The sequence below is a fragment of the Talpa occidentalis genome, unplaced genomic scaffold (assembly GCF_014898055.3).
Source record: "Talpa occidentalis isolate TD23 unplaced genomic scaffold, MPIMG_talOcc4v2.1 talOcc4.2, whole genome shotgun sequence".
In the NCBI taxonomy this organism is placed as follows: Eukaryota; Metazoa; Chordata; class Mammalia; order Eulipotyphla; family Talpidae; genus Talpa; species Talpa occidentalis.
Genome location: NW_023602073.1, coordinates 82,203,984 through 82,223,707, shown reverse-complemented (window position 1 = coordinate 82,223,707; position 19,724 = coordinate 82,203,984). Strand labels below are relative to the sequence as shown.

General features: G+C 33.6%; 1 protein-coding gene across 1 annotated transcript in view; it reads left to right on the top strand.

Moving 5' to 3' along the window:
- Window positions 1-19,724, top strand: part of LMBRD1 (LMBR1 domain containing 1) — an 87,925-nt gene that overhangs the window by 51,567 nt on the left and 16,634 nt on the right. Inside the window, exons 9-14 of the mRNA XM_037519928.2 lie at window positions 3,623-3,775; window positions 12,355-12,419; window positions 12,770-12,872; window positions 13,413-13,517; window positions 15,279-15,428; window positions 17,934-18,009. Coding sequence (XP_037375825.1) covers window positions 3,623-3,775; window positions 12,355-12,419; window positions 12,770-12,872; window positions 13,413-13,517; window positions 15,279-15,428; window positions 17,934-18,009 — 652 coding nt within the window. The remainder of the gene's footprint in view (window positions 1-3,622; window positions 3,776-12,354; window positions 12,420-12,769; window positions 12,873-13,412; window positions 13,518-15,278; window positions 15,429-17,933; window positions 18,010-19,724) is intronic.

Here is a 19,724-nt window from a genome sequence, read left to right as displayed (position 1 = left end):
GCCTCTCAGCCTCTGGAGAATCTTTACTCTCTTTGGCATTCTCTCTGGTCTCTTTGCTGGTCTCTCTTGCACCCTGCTGCTCGGTCCTCTTGCCTCCTGCTGTCATCTGCTGCTGCACACCTCTGTTCTCTGCTGCATGCTCCTCTGTTTCGCTGCGCTTATATATGCTTCATCTCTCAGCTCAGCTGTGCCCACTCATGCATGCCCACAACACACTGCAGGTGCCGCAGTCAGGCACGTGTGTAAGACCACAGGTATCCATCTTCGATGTTCATAGTAGGAGGGAGAAAAAACCTGATAACTTCCTTTTACCCTATACCAGCCCTCCTTATTCTCCCTGATACTGACTTGGTGACCAGAGTCTGCTTGTCAGCTAGGTGTAGGGTCATGCAGGGGGCCTCTCACCAGGGCAGAAAAAGTCCTGATATGAGGAACATACTGGTTAAACCAGTATCTACTGAAAACAGCAGGTTGATATTAGAATAGAGATAATATGCTTCACTGGTAGGACTAATGGAGCCCCCAGGCATTAGCCCCTGGTCACTCCACCCTAGCTTACCTACATCACCAGTACCATCCCCCATGCATTTATACTCCCTACATACTTGCCCCATCTTTGTATCTGATTCCAGTATATCCAAGACTGCCTTTGCATGGGGGTGACACATTACTTCTGGTATAGCTTCTCATTGCTTCACATGGACTTTGAATAATTTCTCTCATCCCACACCACTCCCAACACCGCCATCCTTTCAAGGCGATAGCCTTCAATGCTAGAATCAGAATGGTTGGTCATGTTTGTAATCAGAGATGTAATAATTCGAACAACTCAGTATTATTAATTCTTTATAAATCTTTAAAAATTTTACTTTTGTCAGGTGTTGATGAGAATTTGGTGGGTAGGTGTACTCTGGGAATTATATAATATATAATTTTTAAAGAAAATTGAATCTTGTGACATGTACCTATAACACAAATACATACCTTTTAATAATTAAAGCTTAATCCATTAATTTATATGTAGGAATGTGAATTATATACACACTTATACCCAAGTGAACAAGGATATATTACACATTGTTAATGCTTCCCATCCCCGGAAAAAATAAATGTTCAAAAATAAGGTATTTGTTAAATTAAGACATCATGATATCAGTGTGCTTTGCCGTTTTGAAAAGGAATGAAGTAAATTTACTGAGCTTGAGGGATATATCTTAGAAAGTCAGATTTTCTCAATTCAAAATCTGGCTTTACTAAATATATACTTGCTATCTGAATACCTTATTTTGATTATCTAATAAATGGGTTTTATATGGCTACCCACTTCAAAGTTATTCTGAAGATTTCAGGAGATTACATGTAAAACAGCGGTTCAGCTTTAGGTATAAAAATATGCTCAGAAATGTTAGCTATTATGTATTGCATATAAGCACATGTAAGCACATGTGTAAATATATGAGACATATACAGAAGGAATATTGGTTTGCTTAACAGTTATAACCATAGAAAAGAGAAATGTGTTTGGGGACACTGTAAAGGGAAGCTTTCACATTTTACTTTATTTTTTTAAAAAATTAACATGTATTTAACTACTTTATGAAATTTTCCCCCCAAAAGAGATAGTTTGTCAACAACCGCTTTTCTCTCTAGTGTTGAGTTTCTGTGACTAAAATTATTCTTGTTTGTTTAGTCAGTTGGCAAAGCAGAGTGGACATCCATTCCTTACTGCACTGAAGCACTCACCAGATAGACAGATAACTTGAGTTTGATTTTTGTGGACCCTTAAATGAGTCTATTTTTTTTCCCTGAAATAGTAAAAGCCAGCAGTGAAATAAAATTACCTCTTTGTTGTTATCCTTTTATTGTTAGAATGGCAGTTTTGAGAAGTGCTCAAGAATTATAAAGTGCTGAACCCTTCTCATAACACATACTTGAAATGTTATTGCCTAAATTTATCTTTTATAAGTGTTTGTTTGTTTATTCCTCTGCCCTTCAGAAATACCTCTCTGAAAGTTGCCTTTTTGGGAATACAAATTGATAACACCCAATGTACTTGACTTTCAGGAAAGGAAAGTAATTAACTACAACCTACTGTAAATGGTCTCCTGACCAATAGCATCAGCTTCTCCTGGGAATTTGGTAGAATTGCCACTGAAGACCAACTAAATCATATTCTTTTGGGGTAGGGTCTAGAAATCCATTTTTAACAAACCTCCCTGGTTGTTATGGATAATAAAATCCGAGGAGCATGTTAGACAAGATCTAGAAAAGGATGGTGACTCCTCTTAGAGGACTACGATAGTGCCAGTATGTAAAGGGATTAGTATAAGTGTTAACTCTTATTAAAGGGTATTTGAGTATTTTCTTTATTATATCTGTCATTTCAATTTGAGACTGCACAAGGTTAAGCAATATATTGTTTATCTGCTGAGGACATATTTAAACCTTAATGGGGATATTAACATTATAATATCTAATGTCTTTACAGTAAACTTTCAAAATATAGTTCCTACTAAATAATTTTCTTGTTACTTTCAGTAATAAATTAATAGCAGTTTACATTTCACCTTTTTATATTTAATGCTTGTCATCTTATTGGAGTTTATTATTGTACCCAATTGAAGACATTTAGGGGAAGGGGAGTTCTTGAGAAACTTAATGTGTGAGACATCATAAGAAAGGTGTAATACTTAGGGTTCAATAAGCAGCATATAAAAATAGAAGGGAAGGGGGGGAATAAAAAAAAGGGAATTTTTGCCAGTAACATTGGCCAAAGAAAACATGACTTATTTGCAAACATTCTTGGAGAATAAAAAAGTAGCAGTTCTTAGCAATTATAAAAACCTCTGTATAGCATACACTGGTATTATATCACTTTGCTAGTGTTTGAATTAGGTGATGAAAAATATCAGTTCAAATATACTTTATCATAGTTGCTTGACCAAAGGGAAAGTTATAGGGTCAAATATATTAAGATAAGGGCTAGAAGGGGGATTTGGAGGTAAGGAAGAATAATTGGCAAAATGCATAAATTACTCCACAAAAAGATGTTTTTAAAAATATGTGGCTCTAGGGTCCTCCCTGGTAGTGTACGGGTTAAGTCTCAGCGCTATCACTCCGTGGCCTGAGTTCTGTCCAGGCCAGGGAGCTAACTCACATGGCGTTGCAGACTTCTCCTGTCTCACCCGCTGCTCCCCTCAGCAGTGTATTTCAGTAGATCTGGCTGTTATGCTGCCTACTCTGTCTCTGATAAATCCTCTTGCCCCCACCACTGCCCCGCACCTCTGACCTACACCCCAGTTCTTGTATGCATAAATAAATAAATAAATCTTTAAAAAAGTGTGTATATCTTTCCACATACCTTTTACACATACTTGGAAAACAGAATAAGAGAACCTACAGTATTAATGCATACACATCCACATTTTGATGCTGACCTTAGGTCTGAGATGTGCATTGACACATAAAAGTTGTCATTTTTTTTTTTTTCAATTTGTAAATTTGACTGAAGAGTGGCCACCTAAAAGTTTTTGTTGTCTGTCTTAAATCTGATAGGTACTTATATTAAGACCTTCTTGGTTAAATTAAAAAAAAATCTTTTATTTTGTCTCATTATTTGCAGAGCAAAGATGGTCGACCTTTGCCAGCAAGGGATAAACGAGCCTTAAAACAATTTGAGGAAAGGTTACGAACACTTAGGAAAAGAGAGAGGCATTTAGAATTCATTGAGAACAGCTGTTGGACAAAATTTTGTGGCGCTCTGCGTCCCCTGAAGGTAAGTGGAGTTTTAAAAAATTACACTGTCATGGTTCTCCCAAGTATGTATTAGTACCTCTCAGAGATTAAGTTTTCCTTTTGAGCATGACAGCATATTTAAGAGCATCAATTTTGGAGTTAGAATATTCTGATTTTGAATCATAGCTCTGTCATTTCATACTTTGGGCAACAAATATAACCTTTTTGAGCTTTATTCATGCAAGTTGGGAAATTTAAATAAAAACATAGATAAGTGAAATAGTATGCTGCAAGCATATTTTGCAACTTTGTGCTTTTGTACAAATAGGAGATCTGGGACCCATATTAGAACTCAGGAGCCCTCACTGAAAGTAATAGAATTTGTTCTTTTGTTAGATGTTTCTGGGAATATGAATAAAAGTACTATTTGAAATGGAAAACCATTACTTTTTTTTTATCTTTTTTGGGAAATCATTGCTGCCAACCTTTTATTGGCCCTGTGTTACTTAAACAGTACCTAGATTTAATTATTGCCGTTATAATATGATGCTGAGACTAAAAAAGCAATTCATATTGTTGGCTACAGACTTCCATATTGTACCCATCCTGTATCTGCCAATTTAAATACCCTATCTTTGTATATAATAGTAATCAAATTGTAATTCAGAAAGTGCAGTGAATAGACCTGGGAAAGTTAGGCAAGATGAATCTTGAAAAGTGGGGGATTTGGCTTAATTTAAAATAAGTGTCATAGAGAGTCCTATCAAAGATCTGTCAAGTTAGGCTCATCTTCATTTAATTAGATAGGAAATCAGGAAATACATTAAATATTCACACTCAAAACTCTTCTTTTGAAAGAGTTAAAAAATATACCATAATCATTTCTCCTAGGTATTAATTTTTAAACTTGTGTTGTAATAAAGTTTTTGTATAGCCCCAGTTCTTTTTTTCCAAGTGGTTTGTTTTCATAGCCCTAAATGTCTGATGAAAACCCTCCTCAAACTTCTCTTACTTCTTTTATAGCTTTTTATAACTTGACCTCTAATGTTAACTACCTTGTTTTCAACCTGTTCTGCCCCATTTCATTGAACATATGTTTGGAGAGATTCTTAAGTCAACTTCCTTAAGCATACGGGTTGATTTTGCCAATGACAGATACATAGATATAGAACATCCTCATCACCTCAATTAACTATGTTATGTCTTTTTTTCTGCCTTCTTGCACTTAGATGCCACACAACCACAGTGTCCTTCTGTCCTTATAGTTTAATTGTATGTATTCTGTAATTTCATAGGAATGTAGTCATAGAGTAATTACATAGATGGCTTCAAGTCAGCAAAATGTTTTTGAGACCCATCAGTATTGCAATTATTTTCATGGGTTAATTCTGTTTTGTTGTAAGAAGTATTCCAATGTGTATCTATATCACAATTAGTTTATCCAGTTACCTTTTAGTGGACATGTTTCCAGTTTGAGGCTCTTATACTGATGTGAACTGAAGTGATCTTATACTGATGGGAGCATTTGTGTATAAATCTTTGAAGTTGTTTTCATTTCATTTATTTCTCCTGGGTAAATACCGAGAAGTAAACTTGCTAGATATGATGTTTACTATACATTTAACTTTATAAGAAACTATCAAAGTATCTTCCAAAGTGGTTGCACCATTTTGTATTCCCACGGCAATACGAGATTTCCAATTGATTGCTTCATGTCCTTGTCAGTTTTTATATTGTGTTTGTAATATTTTTTCTCATAGATATATAATTGTACCTCATCATAGTTTTTATTTACGTTTCCCTGGTGACTAATGGCATTGGACATCCGTCTGTTACTGGCCATTTGTATAGATTCTCTAAAATGTGTATTTAAAATTTTTTAAATTAGGTTTTTGTTTCATGAGTGAATTGCAAGAAATTTTTAATATGTTCTGGGTAAAGTAATTTGTCAAATATATGTACTGTGAATGTTGTCTTTTAGTTTATGGCTGGCTTTTGTTATTTTTTAACAAATTATCTTTCGAAAATGTTTCTTAATTTTCTACAGCAAATGTTTTCTTCTATAAGTTTTTATGGTTTTAGCTCTTAAATTTAGGTTTGTGGTCCATCTTAAGTTAATTTTGTAAGGTGATATGACTTAAGGATCAAGGTTTATTTTATTTTCCATATGGATGTTCAGTTGTTTAAGTATGATTTTTTTTTTTTGTCAACACTGTCCTATGCTCATTGAATTTCCTTGCACTTTGCCTAATCAATTGATTATATAAGTGTGTGGGTCTCTTTCCAGATTTTCTCTTCTGTTCCATTGATCTATGTGTCTTTATGCTAATAATTACTGGAACTTTGTATTCAGTCATGAAATCAAGTAGTATAAGTTCTTCAGTTTTGTTTTCCTCTTACAAAGTTGTTTTGGCATTGAATTTCCATGCAAATTTTAAAATCAGTTCACAGTTCCATAAAATACCCACTGAAATTTCTATTGGTATTACTTTGAATCTACAGGTAAATTTAGGGGCAGTTAACATTGAATAGTTAATCTTTCAATCCACAAGTAAAGGGTTATTTTAAATTTCTGTCAGCTGTGTTTTATAGTATTCAGGATAGCAGTCTTACAGATATCTTGAATGATTTATCTGTAAGTATTTATTATTGCAAGTAATTTTTTTTAATTTCAGTTCTCAATTTTTTTCTTGCTAGTATGTAGAAATTTCTTCGGTACATTCACCTTGCCTTAAGCACCTGGATAAATTATTAGCTTTAAAGTAAATTACTAGCTTATTGTATAGATTTCTAAGGAATTTTTATGTTCACGGGCATTTTTAGTTTATTTCTAAGGAATTTATTTAGTTTGTTTATTTAGTTTAGTTTAGTTTAGTTTATTGTTTAGTTTATTTCTAAAGAATTTTTATGTTAAAGAGCAGTTTTACTTCTTCTTTTCAAATAGAAGATTTCTAATTGCTTTTTTCTTCCCTATTGCATTAACTAAAACCTCCAGTATGATCAGTTTACCATTTATTTCCTTTGGTATATAAATATGTCATTCCTAAATAATGTTCTGATTTTTTACCTATCTTCCCATTGTCTGGCCCTAAGTTAGGGGAATAATATTAGTAATAAGCCTGCCAGAAGGAAAGCTTGTGGATACAAATTTATTATTAGGTAATTTACAATTTAGTAGGAATGAGAAGGCTAACCACTTTTTGTGCTCAAATGAAATGTGAAAATTTTTATTCATCAGGTTTTTCCAAGTAGTTATAATTTAGAAATAGGAAATCGCATGCTATTAAATGCTTCTTAAACACTTGTATCCCAGTTGTCCTAGTGTAAGAAACCAGGTCCGCTTATACTCTCTGCACTTCTCAAGTCTGTGCTAAAAGTGAATTTCTTTGAGGTTATATTCTGTCTCAAAATTTTGTGATAGTATTGCCTTTTACTTTATGCTATAATCCATGCTTTTTTTAATTATAAAGAAAAGTAAACAAAGTTTTACAAATATAAAAGTTTAAGATTCTACAATGTTTTTTACAAGAAAATTCTACAATTTTTCTTCATAAAAGTAGGTCACCATGAAGATGACTATTGATTTTGTGATTTCACACGGCTCTGCATAGTCTAGGATATGCACACCTCATTTCAGAAGCGTGAGGGTTCAGATTGTTAACTTAATTCTTACATACACACATATATATATATGGTTTTTGAGTAATCCTATGGTTTTTAAGTAATCTTTACCAGCTATATAATGTTTTGTTACCTTACCTTTCTAAACCTCAATTTTCTAATCCTTTCAATGGAGTTACATACTTATTTTTTATGGGAATTAAATGATTTAATGAAGAATAGTACCTTTTGATATAAACAGCTGCTATTGGTATAGATCTATATGTAGGAGTTTTCAACTTTTTAAATACCATTATGAAACTCAAGGGAGAATATCAGTTTTGTGTTGAAGACACTTATAAAAATAAGCATCTAATTAGAATAAGTTAATGACGTCTTCAAATAGCATTTATATAGAACAAAGGACAAAGTCCTAAACATACCATGTAATGTTCATTAAATACTTGATTAAACTCTCCCTTGATGGAAGGCGAGTTTGAGCTTGTGCAACCAATTGACCTGGGTAACCTCTGTCCATTAGGTTTTAGTTATAACTTGAAATTTTAGTATATATCCACCTCATATTGTGTATAACTCCTGTGTTTACATAGAAAGTTACAAGTTTATGTCTGCAATTATATTAAATATTTTTTCAGACTTTTTTTTATTGTGAAAACACATAACTTAAAATTTGCCATTTTAACTATTTGAAAGGGCATATTCAGTGGTATTAGGCACAATCACAATGTTGTGTAATGATTGTGCAATCATCACCACTATCTATTTGAGACCTTTTTCATCATTCCAAACAGAAAATATTGCCCCTATTAAAAAATATCTCTCAGGGCCTCCCCGGTGGCACAGCGGGTTGAGTGCAGCAATGTGAAGCTGTGCGCAGCCTCTGCAATGTGGGTTTGATTCCTTGCCAGCCAGGGAGATTCCCACATGGCACGGCAGACCTCTCCTGTCTCTCCCGCTGCTCCTCTCAGCAGTGTATTTTGTTCCATCTGTCTGTTCTACTTCCCACTCTGTCTCCCATGCCTCAGACCTGTACCCCAGTTTTTTTGTTTTTTTTTTTTTTTTTTGGTGGGACCCTCGCCGGCGGCTGGGGAATGAACCGGCGCTGCAGAGGCTGCGGGCATTCTCACAGCCCAGTGCTCAACCGCTGCGCCACCAGGGGAGGCCCCCCCCCAGTTCTTGTATAAAAATTTAAAAAATAATAAAATAAATATCTCCCTATTCTCACATACTTAGAACTTATATAAACGGTATAGTTGGTATGCTAATCAAATAGCAAAAGGCACAGAATTTCAGTTATGAAAATGAGTAAGTTCCATGAATAGAAAACCCAGAAATAAACCCCAGATTTATGGTCAACTAATCTTTGACAAAGGAGCAAAGAATATGCACTGGAGCAAAGAAAGTTTGTTCAATAAATGGTGCTGGGAAAACTGGGTCGCTACATGCAAAAGAATGAAACGACTACTACCTTACACCATGCACAAAAACCAACTCAAAATGGATTAAAAAACTAGACATAAGACCTGAAAATATATAGAAAGAAATATAGGTGAAACACTATATGACATGCACCTCAAAGACATCTTTACAGACACATCACCCAAAGCAGTGATAGTGAAGGCAAAGATAAACATCTGGGACTACATCAAATTAAAGAGCTTCTGCACAGCAAAAGAGACAATAACCAAAAACAAAGAGAAACCCCACCGACTGGGAGAACATTTTTGCACCCAACACTAATGATAAAGGACTGATCACAAAAATCTACAAAGAACTGATGAGACTCAACAAAAACAAAGAAAATAATCCAGTCAAAAAATGGGCACAAGAGCTAAAAAGAAACTTCTCCAAAGAGGAAATACAAGTGGCCAATAGGAATATGAAAAAATGTTCAACATCACTTGCAATCAGGGAAATGCAATCAAAACTACAATGAGATAACATCTCACACCAGTGAGGATGGCACATATTAAAAAAACTAGCAACAACAAATGTTGGCGAGGTTGTGGAGAAAAAGGAACTCTCCTGCACTGCTGGTGGGAGTGCAAACTGGTCCAACCACTATGGAAAGCTGTGTGGAGATTCCTCAACCTACTAAAGATAGAGCTTCCATATGATCCAGCAATTCCACTCCTAGTATTTACCCAAAGGACACAGAAACATCAATTCCAAGAGCACCTGCACCCCTATGTTTATAATAGCTAAGCTTTGGAAACAACCCAAATGCCCAAAAATAATGACTGGATCAAGAAGATGTGGTGCATATATACCATGGAATATTACTCAGCATTCAAAAAAAGATAAACACATGCAATTTGCAGCAACATGGATGGAGCTGGAAGGGATCATGCTCAGCGAAATAAGCCAGAAAGAAAAAGAAAAATACCGGATGGTCTCACTCATAGCAGGAATCTAGAAAACTTAAATAAGGGACCAGGAAAAAGAATAACTATAAGAAAGAAAGTATCAAAATCAAGAAAGAACTATGAACCAGAGACACACTATGGGGGGTGGGGGGTGGGGAAAGGAGGGCTTGGGGTCAAAATAAGGGGGTTGCAATTGTATGGGGAATATAAAAATTAAATTAAAAAAAAAATTAAAAAAAAGTGGGGAAAAAAAAAAAGAAAATGAGTAAGTTCCAGAAAGCTAAGGTACAACAATTTGACAATAGCTTATGTATATAAAGCATATTTACTTTATATATGTATACCTATGTATATTTGAAACCTGTTTTGAGTCTGTATCTTAAGTGTTCTAGCACATACCCACACACACACACACAGAAAGAAAAAACTGTGTGAGGTGATGGATATGTTAATTATCTTGGTTGTAATGATTATGTCACAGTTTATATGTGCATCAAAGTATCAAGTTGTACACCTTGAACATAGTTTTTATTTTTTTATTTTATGCTTAATTTTTGTCAATTATACCTTAGTAAAACTGGAAAAATAAAAACTAAAATAAGGGGCTAATTTAAAAACCCTTAATTCAAACACTCCCCCCCAAAAAAAATTAATAACAAGCATTAAAGAAAGATAGGAATGCAACTAAGAGAAAGAAAACAAGATGTAGTAAAAAGGATCAAAAGTGTTGAAATGGAAGAAAAAGAAAAATTACTTATGTGTAATTGGTATCCATATAATATTTACAGCCTTGATTTCCCCCAAATCACTGAGAAATAAATAAATGTGACTATTAATTCTTATAGTTAATGAATTTAAATGAATAAAAATAGTATTTATGAAACATCCTCCTTAACATCTACTCTATATTTTGTTAAGTCTAACTTTGGGTCATTAATATCAACAGACTGGGAAGATAGTAATGGAATTTTTTTCTTTTTCCTTCCCCAAATTGGAAATCAAGGAAAGGGAACCTGCAATTTCTATTTCTATGTCATGTTCCTCTACTACTTACTAATTTATATCTGACAGCTTTACTGCCTGTTGCAACAAGCTATTTCTTATTAACAGGCTATTGCAAAATAAAGTTTTACTTGTGAATCTTTGGTTATAAGGATGTTGTCTTCCACTTGACCTAAGTATCAAACCTAGGTGCTCAAATCTGGTAGAAAAACAATTGTATAAGCTCCTTATACCCTGTACTTATGAATATTTATGACTTTAAAGGAGTCATTTCAAACAAACTTAGCACAAAACCTTTGTTTAATAATTGAATTCTCTTCTCGTGTGAATGCTCAGTATGCAAAATGGATACATGCAGTGTTTTCTATTTCAAGTAAATGACTATGGCCTTTTTGGTCTTTTTGGACTATTTGCCTTTTGGAACCATCTCCTTCCAGGTGTGTTGCAAAGATATTTTCTCAAAGCTGAAAAATTCCGTAGAACACATTTATTTTAAAATTGATTCTACCATATGACCCAGCAATTCCACTCCTAGGAATTTACCCAAAGAACACAAAATGTAATTCAAAATAATGTAAAATAAAAAATAAATAAAATTCATTCTGAATTTTATTTTAAAATTCATTTCATTATGTGGGTAGGATAATGTACTCTTATTTTACTTCTTTTATCCTCAGAATTCTTAAATATACTTTGGCAATCATTTGATTTTTCCATAACATTTTTGGCATTATCCATTTCTATTCATCCTGGTCAAAGTAGAAGCTGAAAACACTTAACTTTGCCTAACAGGAATCTTCTTTTTGGTATGAACTTTGTAGACTCTTCACCTTGATTGTCCCTGGAACTTAGGCAAGAAAAAAGGAGCCTATGTTATTGCTAACATAAATTTCACCCTTTTCTTATTCTAAAATTTTATTTTTTAGCAACCCAGTTTCAGTAATAATTTTTTGCTCATTTTCTATCATCTGTGATAGAGTTTATACAGTATAAGGAAATATTTTCCACCAGTTAAAATGCTTAACATGTTTCGCCACAGAATTGTTTTACATGACAGTTTCTTAAGTGCTTTTAGTACTCTATTGTAGGAATATTATCAGTTATATAAACTTTTCTATACTGTGATATAATTTTTATATGTTTACGTATATAATGCTGAAATTCATCAAGCTACTTTAGTCTATTCTACATTCTGCATTAACACTTCTATAGGAAAATGTTCCAAGTTCCCTATTTTAACAATAGATTGATGTAACCTGGTAAGGTTTTTCATTTTGATTTCTCTGTGTGCATTTATGTTAAGTACTTTTCAGATAACTTTGAAGTTTATATTGAGGGTAACTGAATATAAATCTTTTATTTGACATTACTATTTGAAAAGAGGTTCATTTGTTTACTTACTATTGGAGACTTTCAAATGCTTTGTCTTTTTCTGTTTATGTTCTTAAGTAAGTCTCATAATGAGAATTTAGATGACAAATGTCTAGGATTATATATTAAATTAAAATGTATGTTGGATTGTTTTAATTAGATCATTGTTGCATGCTACAACTTATAATAAGCATGATGATTTTATGCCTTTAGCATCAACTTTTAGAACTATATTTAATTTTTTTTTTTTTGCTTTTAGATCATTTGGGGAATATTTTTCATCTTAGTTGCATTGTTGTTTGTAATTTCTCTCTTCCTGTCAAAGTAAGTATAGTATAATAGACATATTTTCTGAAGCACTTATACAAATCCTGTGATGTTACACATTTCCATGCTGAATACTGTTAATGTAGCCTGTTTATCTTCAGTTGCTGTTTTATTTCAAGTGAAGTATTAACTCAAAGAATGACTCTAAAGATCCAGAAATAGAAAGTATATATTTATTCTGTATTCATTGAACAATATCTATAAGCTATTTCAGTGCAGTGTAAATTGTTAGCCATGGTTTTCTTTGAATTGAATTTGCATGCTTATGTTATCGTAACATTCTTTAAGTTAATTGAAAATGTGTTAGTGTAATACATAAATTCACTCTATAATTTTTTTTCTTTTAGTTTGGATAAAGCTCTTCATTCAGCTGGAATAGATTCTGGTTTCATAATTTTTGGAGCTAACCTGACTAATCCGCTGAATATGCTTTTACCTCTACTACAGACAGTAAGTAAAACATCAGTCATTTTAGACTCTTAACAATTTCAGACTCTAACAAACATTTTCACACTTTTAAATCATGATGTTGATAAACTATTAATACTTGGCAATATATGCTGTGTCCTGCACTGATTTGATTTGTCAGTTATATATAACATCTATATTGAACTGTTATTTTAAAGATTATTGATATATTACTGAACTACATTATATACTTAAATTGATTCGGCATACATTATAAAACTGTAAGTGACATTTTCTAAGAAGTCCTGTGTATTATTTTTAATGAAGTTTTTAAGTCCACATGTAAATGTAATTTTTAGTTGTTATAGAATTTTTCTTAGAATAATAGTAGTAAGCAATTTGGTAAATTTGGTAATCATTTTTTGGAGGGTTTTTTTTTTTTTTTTGGTATCATAATAACCTGATCCCCATTGGGGTTAGTATTTTAACATTTGCCAAATGTGAGAAATAAAATTTCTCTTAATGTTATGATTTCTAGAACTCTCATGGTTGTGTATTAAATTAAATTTTATCTTTTTTTAGGTTTTTCCTCTTGATTATATTCTTATAACAATTATTATTATGTACTTTATTTTTACTTCAATGGCGGGCATTCGAAATATTGGCATATGGTTCTTTTGGATTAGAGTGAGTATATATTACAATTTTTTATCAGTTTGTGCATATTCTCTGTTATTATAAATTATCTTGGATTTACAATACAGAAGTTGTAAGTACTAAAGTGATGAAAATGTTAACTTTTCCATTTCATGTTGATATAAAAGTTCTTACTGTCTAGGTAAAGGTTCTTAAGGGCAACATTGCCCACAGCTACTTTGGAACGTATGGAGACATTTTCATCTGTTCCAAGTAGCAGGTACTACTATCATCATAGATTCTGAGGGTTCAGATAAATATCCTACTTCACAGGGTACCTACCTATAACAAAGATTTAATCCAGCCCAAATGTCAGTGGTGCCAGTGTTTTTGAGAAACCCTGGTGTAAAAGTTATATTATTCTCTTAGTGTTTGGCTGCATGGAAGCACATTGAAGCACAAATGGATAACTGCAGCTGAAAGTATGGCTGTTGCTAGTAGGAGTTAAATATTACTCATTGAAGAAACAGGTTTATTTAACTTCTTTTTTAAAAATTGAGCTGTAATTGACATACAAGATACCGTTTGCTTATACTTATTTTGAGATAAATTTAGAATTTTAAAATGAGGCTGCATCAGGTAGAGACTACTTTTAGCTGTGAGTAAAAGGAAATCCGATTAAATTCTGGCTTGATCTAATGAAAGACTTCTTGCTATGGTCAATTTTTAAGTGTAGCCTTGCTTCAATAGCTCAAAATGTCAAACCAATATCTTTATAATCCTCTTAGCTTTTCCTTCATGATTGTAATATGACTGTTAAAGTTCCTTTTATCCTGTACATGTTCCATAAGGATATAGGTAGATAGGAGGAATGGATGACACCTATATCAATAAAACAAGACTTTCCCAGCAATCTCTAGCAGACTTTGGATTTCCTTTCAGTGTTTAAAATTATATCACAGTTACCTTCTATTAGTGGTAAGGGAAGCTGAGAAATGTCATATGGAATTAGTTCTGTTACTCTATACTATACTAAATAATCTAGTAATAAAACAGGAAGGTGATATGTTAGTTGCTAAAATAAAAGTGTGCTCTGCCATTGATATAAAATAGCAAGTCACCTGGTTCCTTGTAGTTGTAACCATATTTTTGAGTTTCTTCCTAGTGTGGATAAGATAAGACAGGAAATATCTATCTTATAGATAAGATAGGAAATTATCTGTAGTCATATTATCACACATTATTACAAACTAAATTTTATATCAGTGTCTATAAAGATGTCATGAGTTTTTAATAGAAATGACTTTGGTTTTTTTTTTCCCCCCAAAGATTTATTTATATATTTATACAAGCACTGGGTACGGTCAGAAGCACGGGGCGGGGGTGAGAGAATTCACCAGAGACAGAGCGGGGAACAGAACAGGCAGACTGACAAAGAAATACACTGCTGAGGGGAGCAGCGGGCACAGCAGGAGAGGTCTGTCGCACCAGGTGGGACCCTCGCCCGTGGCCAGGGATCGAATTGGCGCTGCATAGGTGCGGGCAGCTTTGCAGTCCAGCGCTCAACCGCTGCGCCACCAAGGGAGGCCCAGAAATGATGTTCAAGTAAATATAATTCTAAATCTAAAAGCTTTATGGGGAAATTACTATGTTTATTGCTCAATTATTTGAGATGATAAAAAATTTTTAGTATTTATTTTGTAATAAAGAAATGGTTGATGGAATAGTGATTCCCCTAGTACATAAGCAGGATTTAGACTCTTACAAATAAAACATATCTGAAATATTCTTACTCTTTTTCTTTTTTTCCAGTTATATAAAATCAGAAGAGGTAGAACCAGGCCACAGGCACTCTTATTTCTCTGCATGATACTTCTGCTTATTGTCCTTCATACTAGCTATATGATCTATAGCCTTGCTCCCCAATATGTTATGTATGGAAGCCAAAATTACTTAATAGAGGTAAGTCTGAAATTTAAAATTTGATTTTTCTGATATTTTAAAGATAGTGATATTTTAAATAAATAATTTGTGAAGACTGACATAGGTATTAATTCTCAGAGCCATACCTCTTGTCTTGTAACAATTCTTTTTGTAAGAGAAAGCCTCTTTCTTCAAAGAACTTTTATGAAGCTTTTATGAAGAAAAGTTTGATGCACCCATTCAACTACATTTTTTTTCTTCTAGTATATTTCTATATTAGGAAGTAGGTAGAAACCATAAGGTGGAAACTAAATGTCTTACATGGTAGCATAAGTGTTTCATTCAATTACTATTAATACTTTTAGAACCCAAGACTAGGACCATTTGTGAAGACAAATGGTTATTTCACAAAAATGTCTGAGATAGTTTCTCTGATGGTTGGCAGTGGACCTTAGATGGAATAAAATCGTTTCTGTTCACCCATATTGAGACCAAGTCCACTTCCTGAAAGGCAAAAGCAAAAGAATATTTCATTCCACCTTATAATTTTTCTTATGTAGAATACGAGAGCAATAAGTAGTAATGACTCATGAAGAGGATAAGAGAGGAAGTAGACTGAGATCTCTTATTTTATATCTTGCTATTTATTAACCATTAGAAAGATTGTTTTTAAGTCTACAGTTTTGAATTTAGCATGCAACGTCATGTTTTGGAAACTAAAGAGAGTTCCCTAATGGCTGTGGTGACCTTCAGGGCAATTTTGGTATTATCGATCTAATTTATTGATGAGAATTTGTAAAAACAAGGCAAGATTTTAAATTTGATTTCTGTACTTTTCTTTAAATATTCCCTAATGTTATCCACAATACTTTTCTGCATTTCTGTTCTTACATTTCCATTAAGAAACTTAGTTTGAGAACTTTGAATCTTTCAATAAGCAATCACAGAGTTTTCCAGTTCAGTAGAGAGTTGGACAGTCAATAAGCATTCTTTATAGACTACTGGAAAATCCAAAGTGGTTTTCTGTACTAATACAATGAAGAAAAGACTCAATACACATTAGTAGTTTTCAGCTAAGTCTTGGATCTCCTGAAGCCAGAATCCTAGGAGGGATAGGCCATAGCCTTTGAGGTTTGTTTTGTTACAGTGTATCTTTCAATATGTACTGACATTTTCTAACAGTTGGTGGATGTTCAGTCTACCCCAGTGCATCACCATCTTATATCTTACATGGTAGACTATTTTTGAGGTGGTGTTAGTGTGAAAACTGAGGGGCACCCCCAAACCCCCAAATTTACACATAGGGGTTCTGCCACCAGCCACATAAAGACAAAGCATATTCTTAATGTGTAAGAACTTTATAGAACTAGTGTGCATAGAAAGAAAGAGAAGAAAGAATAATACTTTCCAAGTGAAATACCCAAAATTACCTATCCCCTCATAAGTAAATACCCAGCCAAACAGGGTCAGCCCAAAATGGGACCACTGAGTTCCAAAAGGTTGCCACACGTTTAAACATTGGAACCATAGGAAAGGGGCAGAAGGAGCCAGGTAAATCTGTAGGAAAGGAACAAAATCAAGTCCAAGTCAAAATAATAGTTGCCATTGTCAGCTTCCCAACAGGTCTCTCACCCATGTCTCTTTCAGGTGTTTCCTTCCATGTTCCCCATTACCCTGGGGCAAGTCCAAGGCTAAAAAGAATGGGTGGCTTCTTTAGATGTGTCTCTGCTCCATATGCCTCCTCTAAATTTTCTCCCAAGTCCTTTTTAAGTTCCTCTAGCTACTCAGCTCCACCCTTCATTAGGTGGGGCAAGGAACATGGAACCTCCCTTTTGAGATTACGCTGTTAGAATTCTGCATCTTAGCAATTCAAATCAAGCCCATGTTTCAGGGCCTCTTAAATGTATAAAGCCTTGCTTTATTTAATGGAATCTTTCATTATTAATTTAGTCTGCCCAGATCACCCTGTTTTTATCATTTACTGCCTCCATTCTTTCTTTACCCTAACGTGTAATTAGGAACAAAAGAAAATCTAACAAGCACATCAAATACATTGAAAGATATTAATAAGGCACAATCCTTATCATAATGGAGGTACACAGATGACTTGAGTATGGGAAACATAGTATTAAAAGAATACCTGAATCATATTTCTTACTTCTTGTATCTTTTTGTTCTCTTCTTGCTCCTCCCTTGTATTTAATTCAGTAGGTCAGACTTATAAACATTCTTCTGTAAATGAATAAAGATCATGCTTTTGTGCAGACAGATTATCCTTTCTTGTTCCAAAGTGGAAAAATAAGTAGACTACTTCTATGGGAAGAAGCTCTTCAATAGAGGACGTTGATATTGTAAAAAGTGCTAATGTTAAATTTACCATAAATCTTTTTCTTCTAATTGCAATTCTGCACAAATTTCACCTTTTAGTATATTAGTTAGGTAGAGTTTAATGGGAAACAAAATGTAAAGTTCAAATATGACTTTTTAATCTAAATATATTTATTAATATAATATTGACATTTTAACTGAATTCTCATCTTTTAGAGCAATATAACTGTTGACCATAAAGGCAATTCAACCCTTCCCATGCCAAAGAGATGTGATGCAGATGCCCCTGAAGGTAAAGCTGTTTTTTTCAACTATTTTAGAATTTATAGCTCTATAAGAAAAAATATCCTTGATTTTGCTTTGTTAATCACTTGATGATTTATTTTTGATATGTGGTAACAAAAGAACTTCTAGCAATAAGAAATTGCTAAGTCTCTTCAATAGAATTTCTTGATGATATGATTTCCACTAGGGTACAGACAATTACATAAATTAGTTACTAACATGATAGTTATTATTTCCCAAGTTTAACCTAATAAGAATTAACTTTTAAATGACTTTTTTTTAATTCTTAAAAAAGACAGGAGTTTTGATGGAATCTGTATTTCTTAGGATTGAAAACAAAAGTACCTATGACCTAGACTAACTTTTAATCCACCCAAGTCTAGTGACTTCAGTTAATAATAGTCGCAGTTGTGTTCCTGACTCTGTACTAAATAAGCATTTTATGTGTATTCTAACAAAAACTGTGACTCTTGCTTTCAATCTCTGTGTTATTTTACAAAGTCATTTTTTTTTTTTAATTTTCTGTACACTTATCCTTTGGATATTACAGCATTTTATCCTTTGGATATTACAGCATTCTGCCCTGAGCAAGGATTTCAGATTCATTCTTCCATAATTTGCAATTTTACCCTACTTTTGCCTTCATTAAGTGCTTTTATTTTCAGGGTAATGTTGTATGTCAGATATAGTATCTTTCTTCATAAATCATGCCTGAGTACCATTATGAAGATGATAAAATTCTGAGTTTTTGAAGCAGGATCAACTGTATAATGTAATTACATTATAGAAATAGGTACAGTATAATCTGGAGAAAGGAGAAATTAACTTTATCTTGAGGAGATGATAGTGGAGTGGTAATCAAAAGAAGTGTTTGTCAGGTTACACTTCAAAGTAACAGAAAAATTTAACTAGTATGCGCATCAGAGAAAGTCTGTTCTAGACAGGGGAACCAAATGCATTAGAAAAATTATCTTAAGCCACCTGGGTATACGTTTAATGAACTTAAAGCTTTATTAATGTTACTGTTTTTTGTTTGTTTTTTTATGAGGTCAAGGATTTGGAGGGAGGGAAGAAATGAGATTGTAAAGTTAGGAGTTGGATCACATAAGGTCTTAGAAGGTGACTGAAAAGTTATTGAAAAGTTTAAATAAGAAAGTAGAAGTGTTGGGCCTCCCTGGTGGCGCAGGCAGTTGAATGCCACACTGTGAAGCTGTCCGCAGCCTCTGCAACATAGGTTTCATCCTGGCCGGCCAGGGAGAAACCCACATGGCGCAGCAGACCTCTCCTGTCTTGCCCGCTGCTCCCCTCAGCAGTGTATTTTGTCAGTCTGCCTGTTCTGTTCCCCTCTCTGTCTCTGGTGAATCCTCTCACCCCCTTACATCTGGCCTGTACCCTGGTTCTTATATAAATAAAATTTAAAAAAAAAAATCATTAAAAAAAAAGTGTGATCTGACATTTTCAATAAATTTATTATGATAGCTATATAGACAATAGATTTGAGAAATTGAGACCAGAGCATGGAAATCAGTTTGGAGGATTTAGCAGGGGACCTATTTATAGTAGTCCAAGGCAGATGGTAAAAGTTTGAACTAACTGGTTACGAGTACATGAAGAAAAAGATTTAGGGGTGAATGGAGAGAATTTTTGATTGATTGGCTCTAGAGCTGTGGTGAAAGGAACAGAAGTTTCTAGAATGATCCTCCAGTTAATTTGGTAAATTTT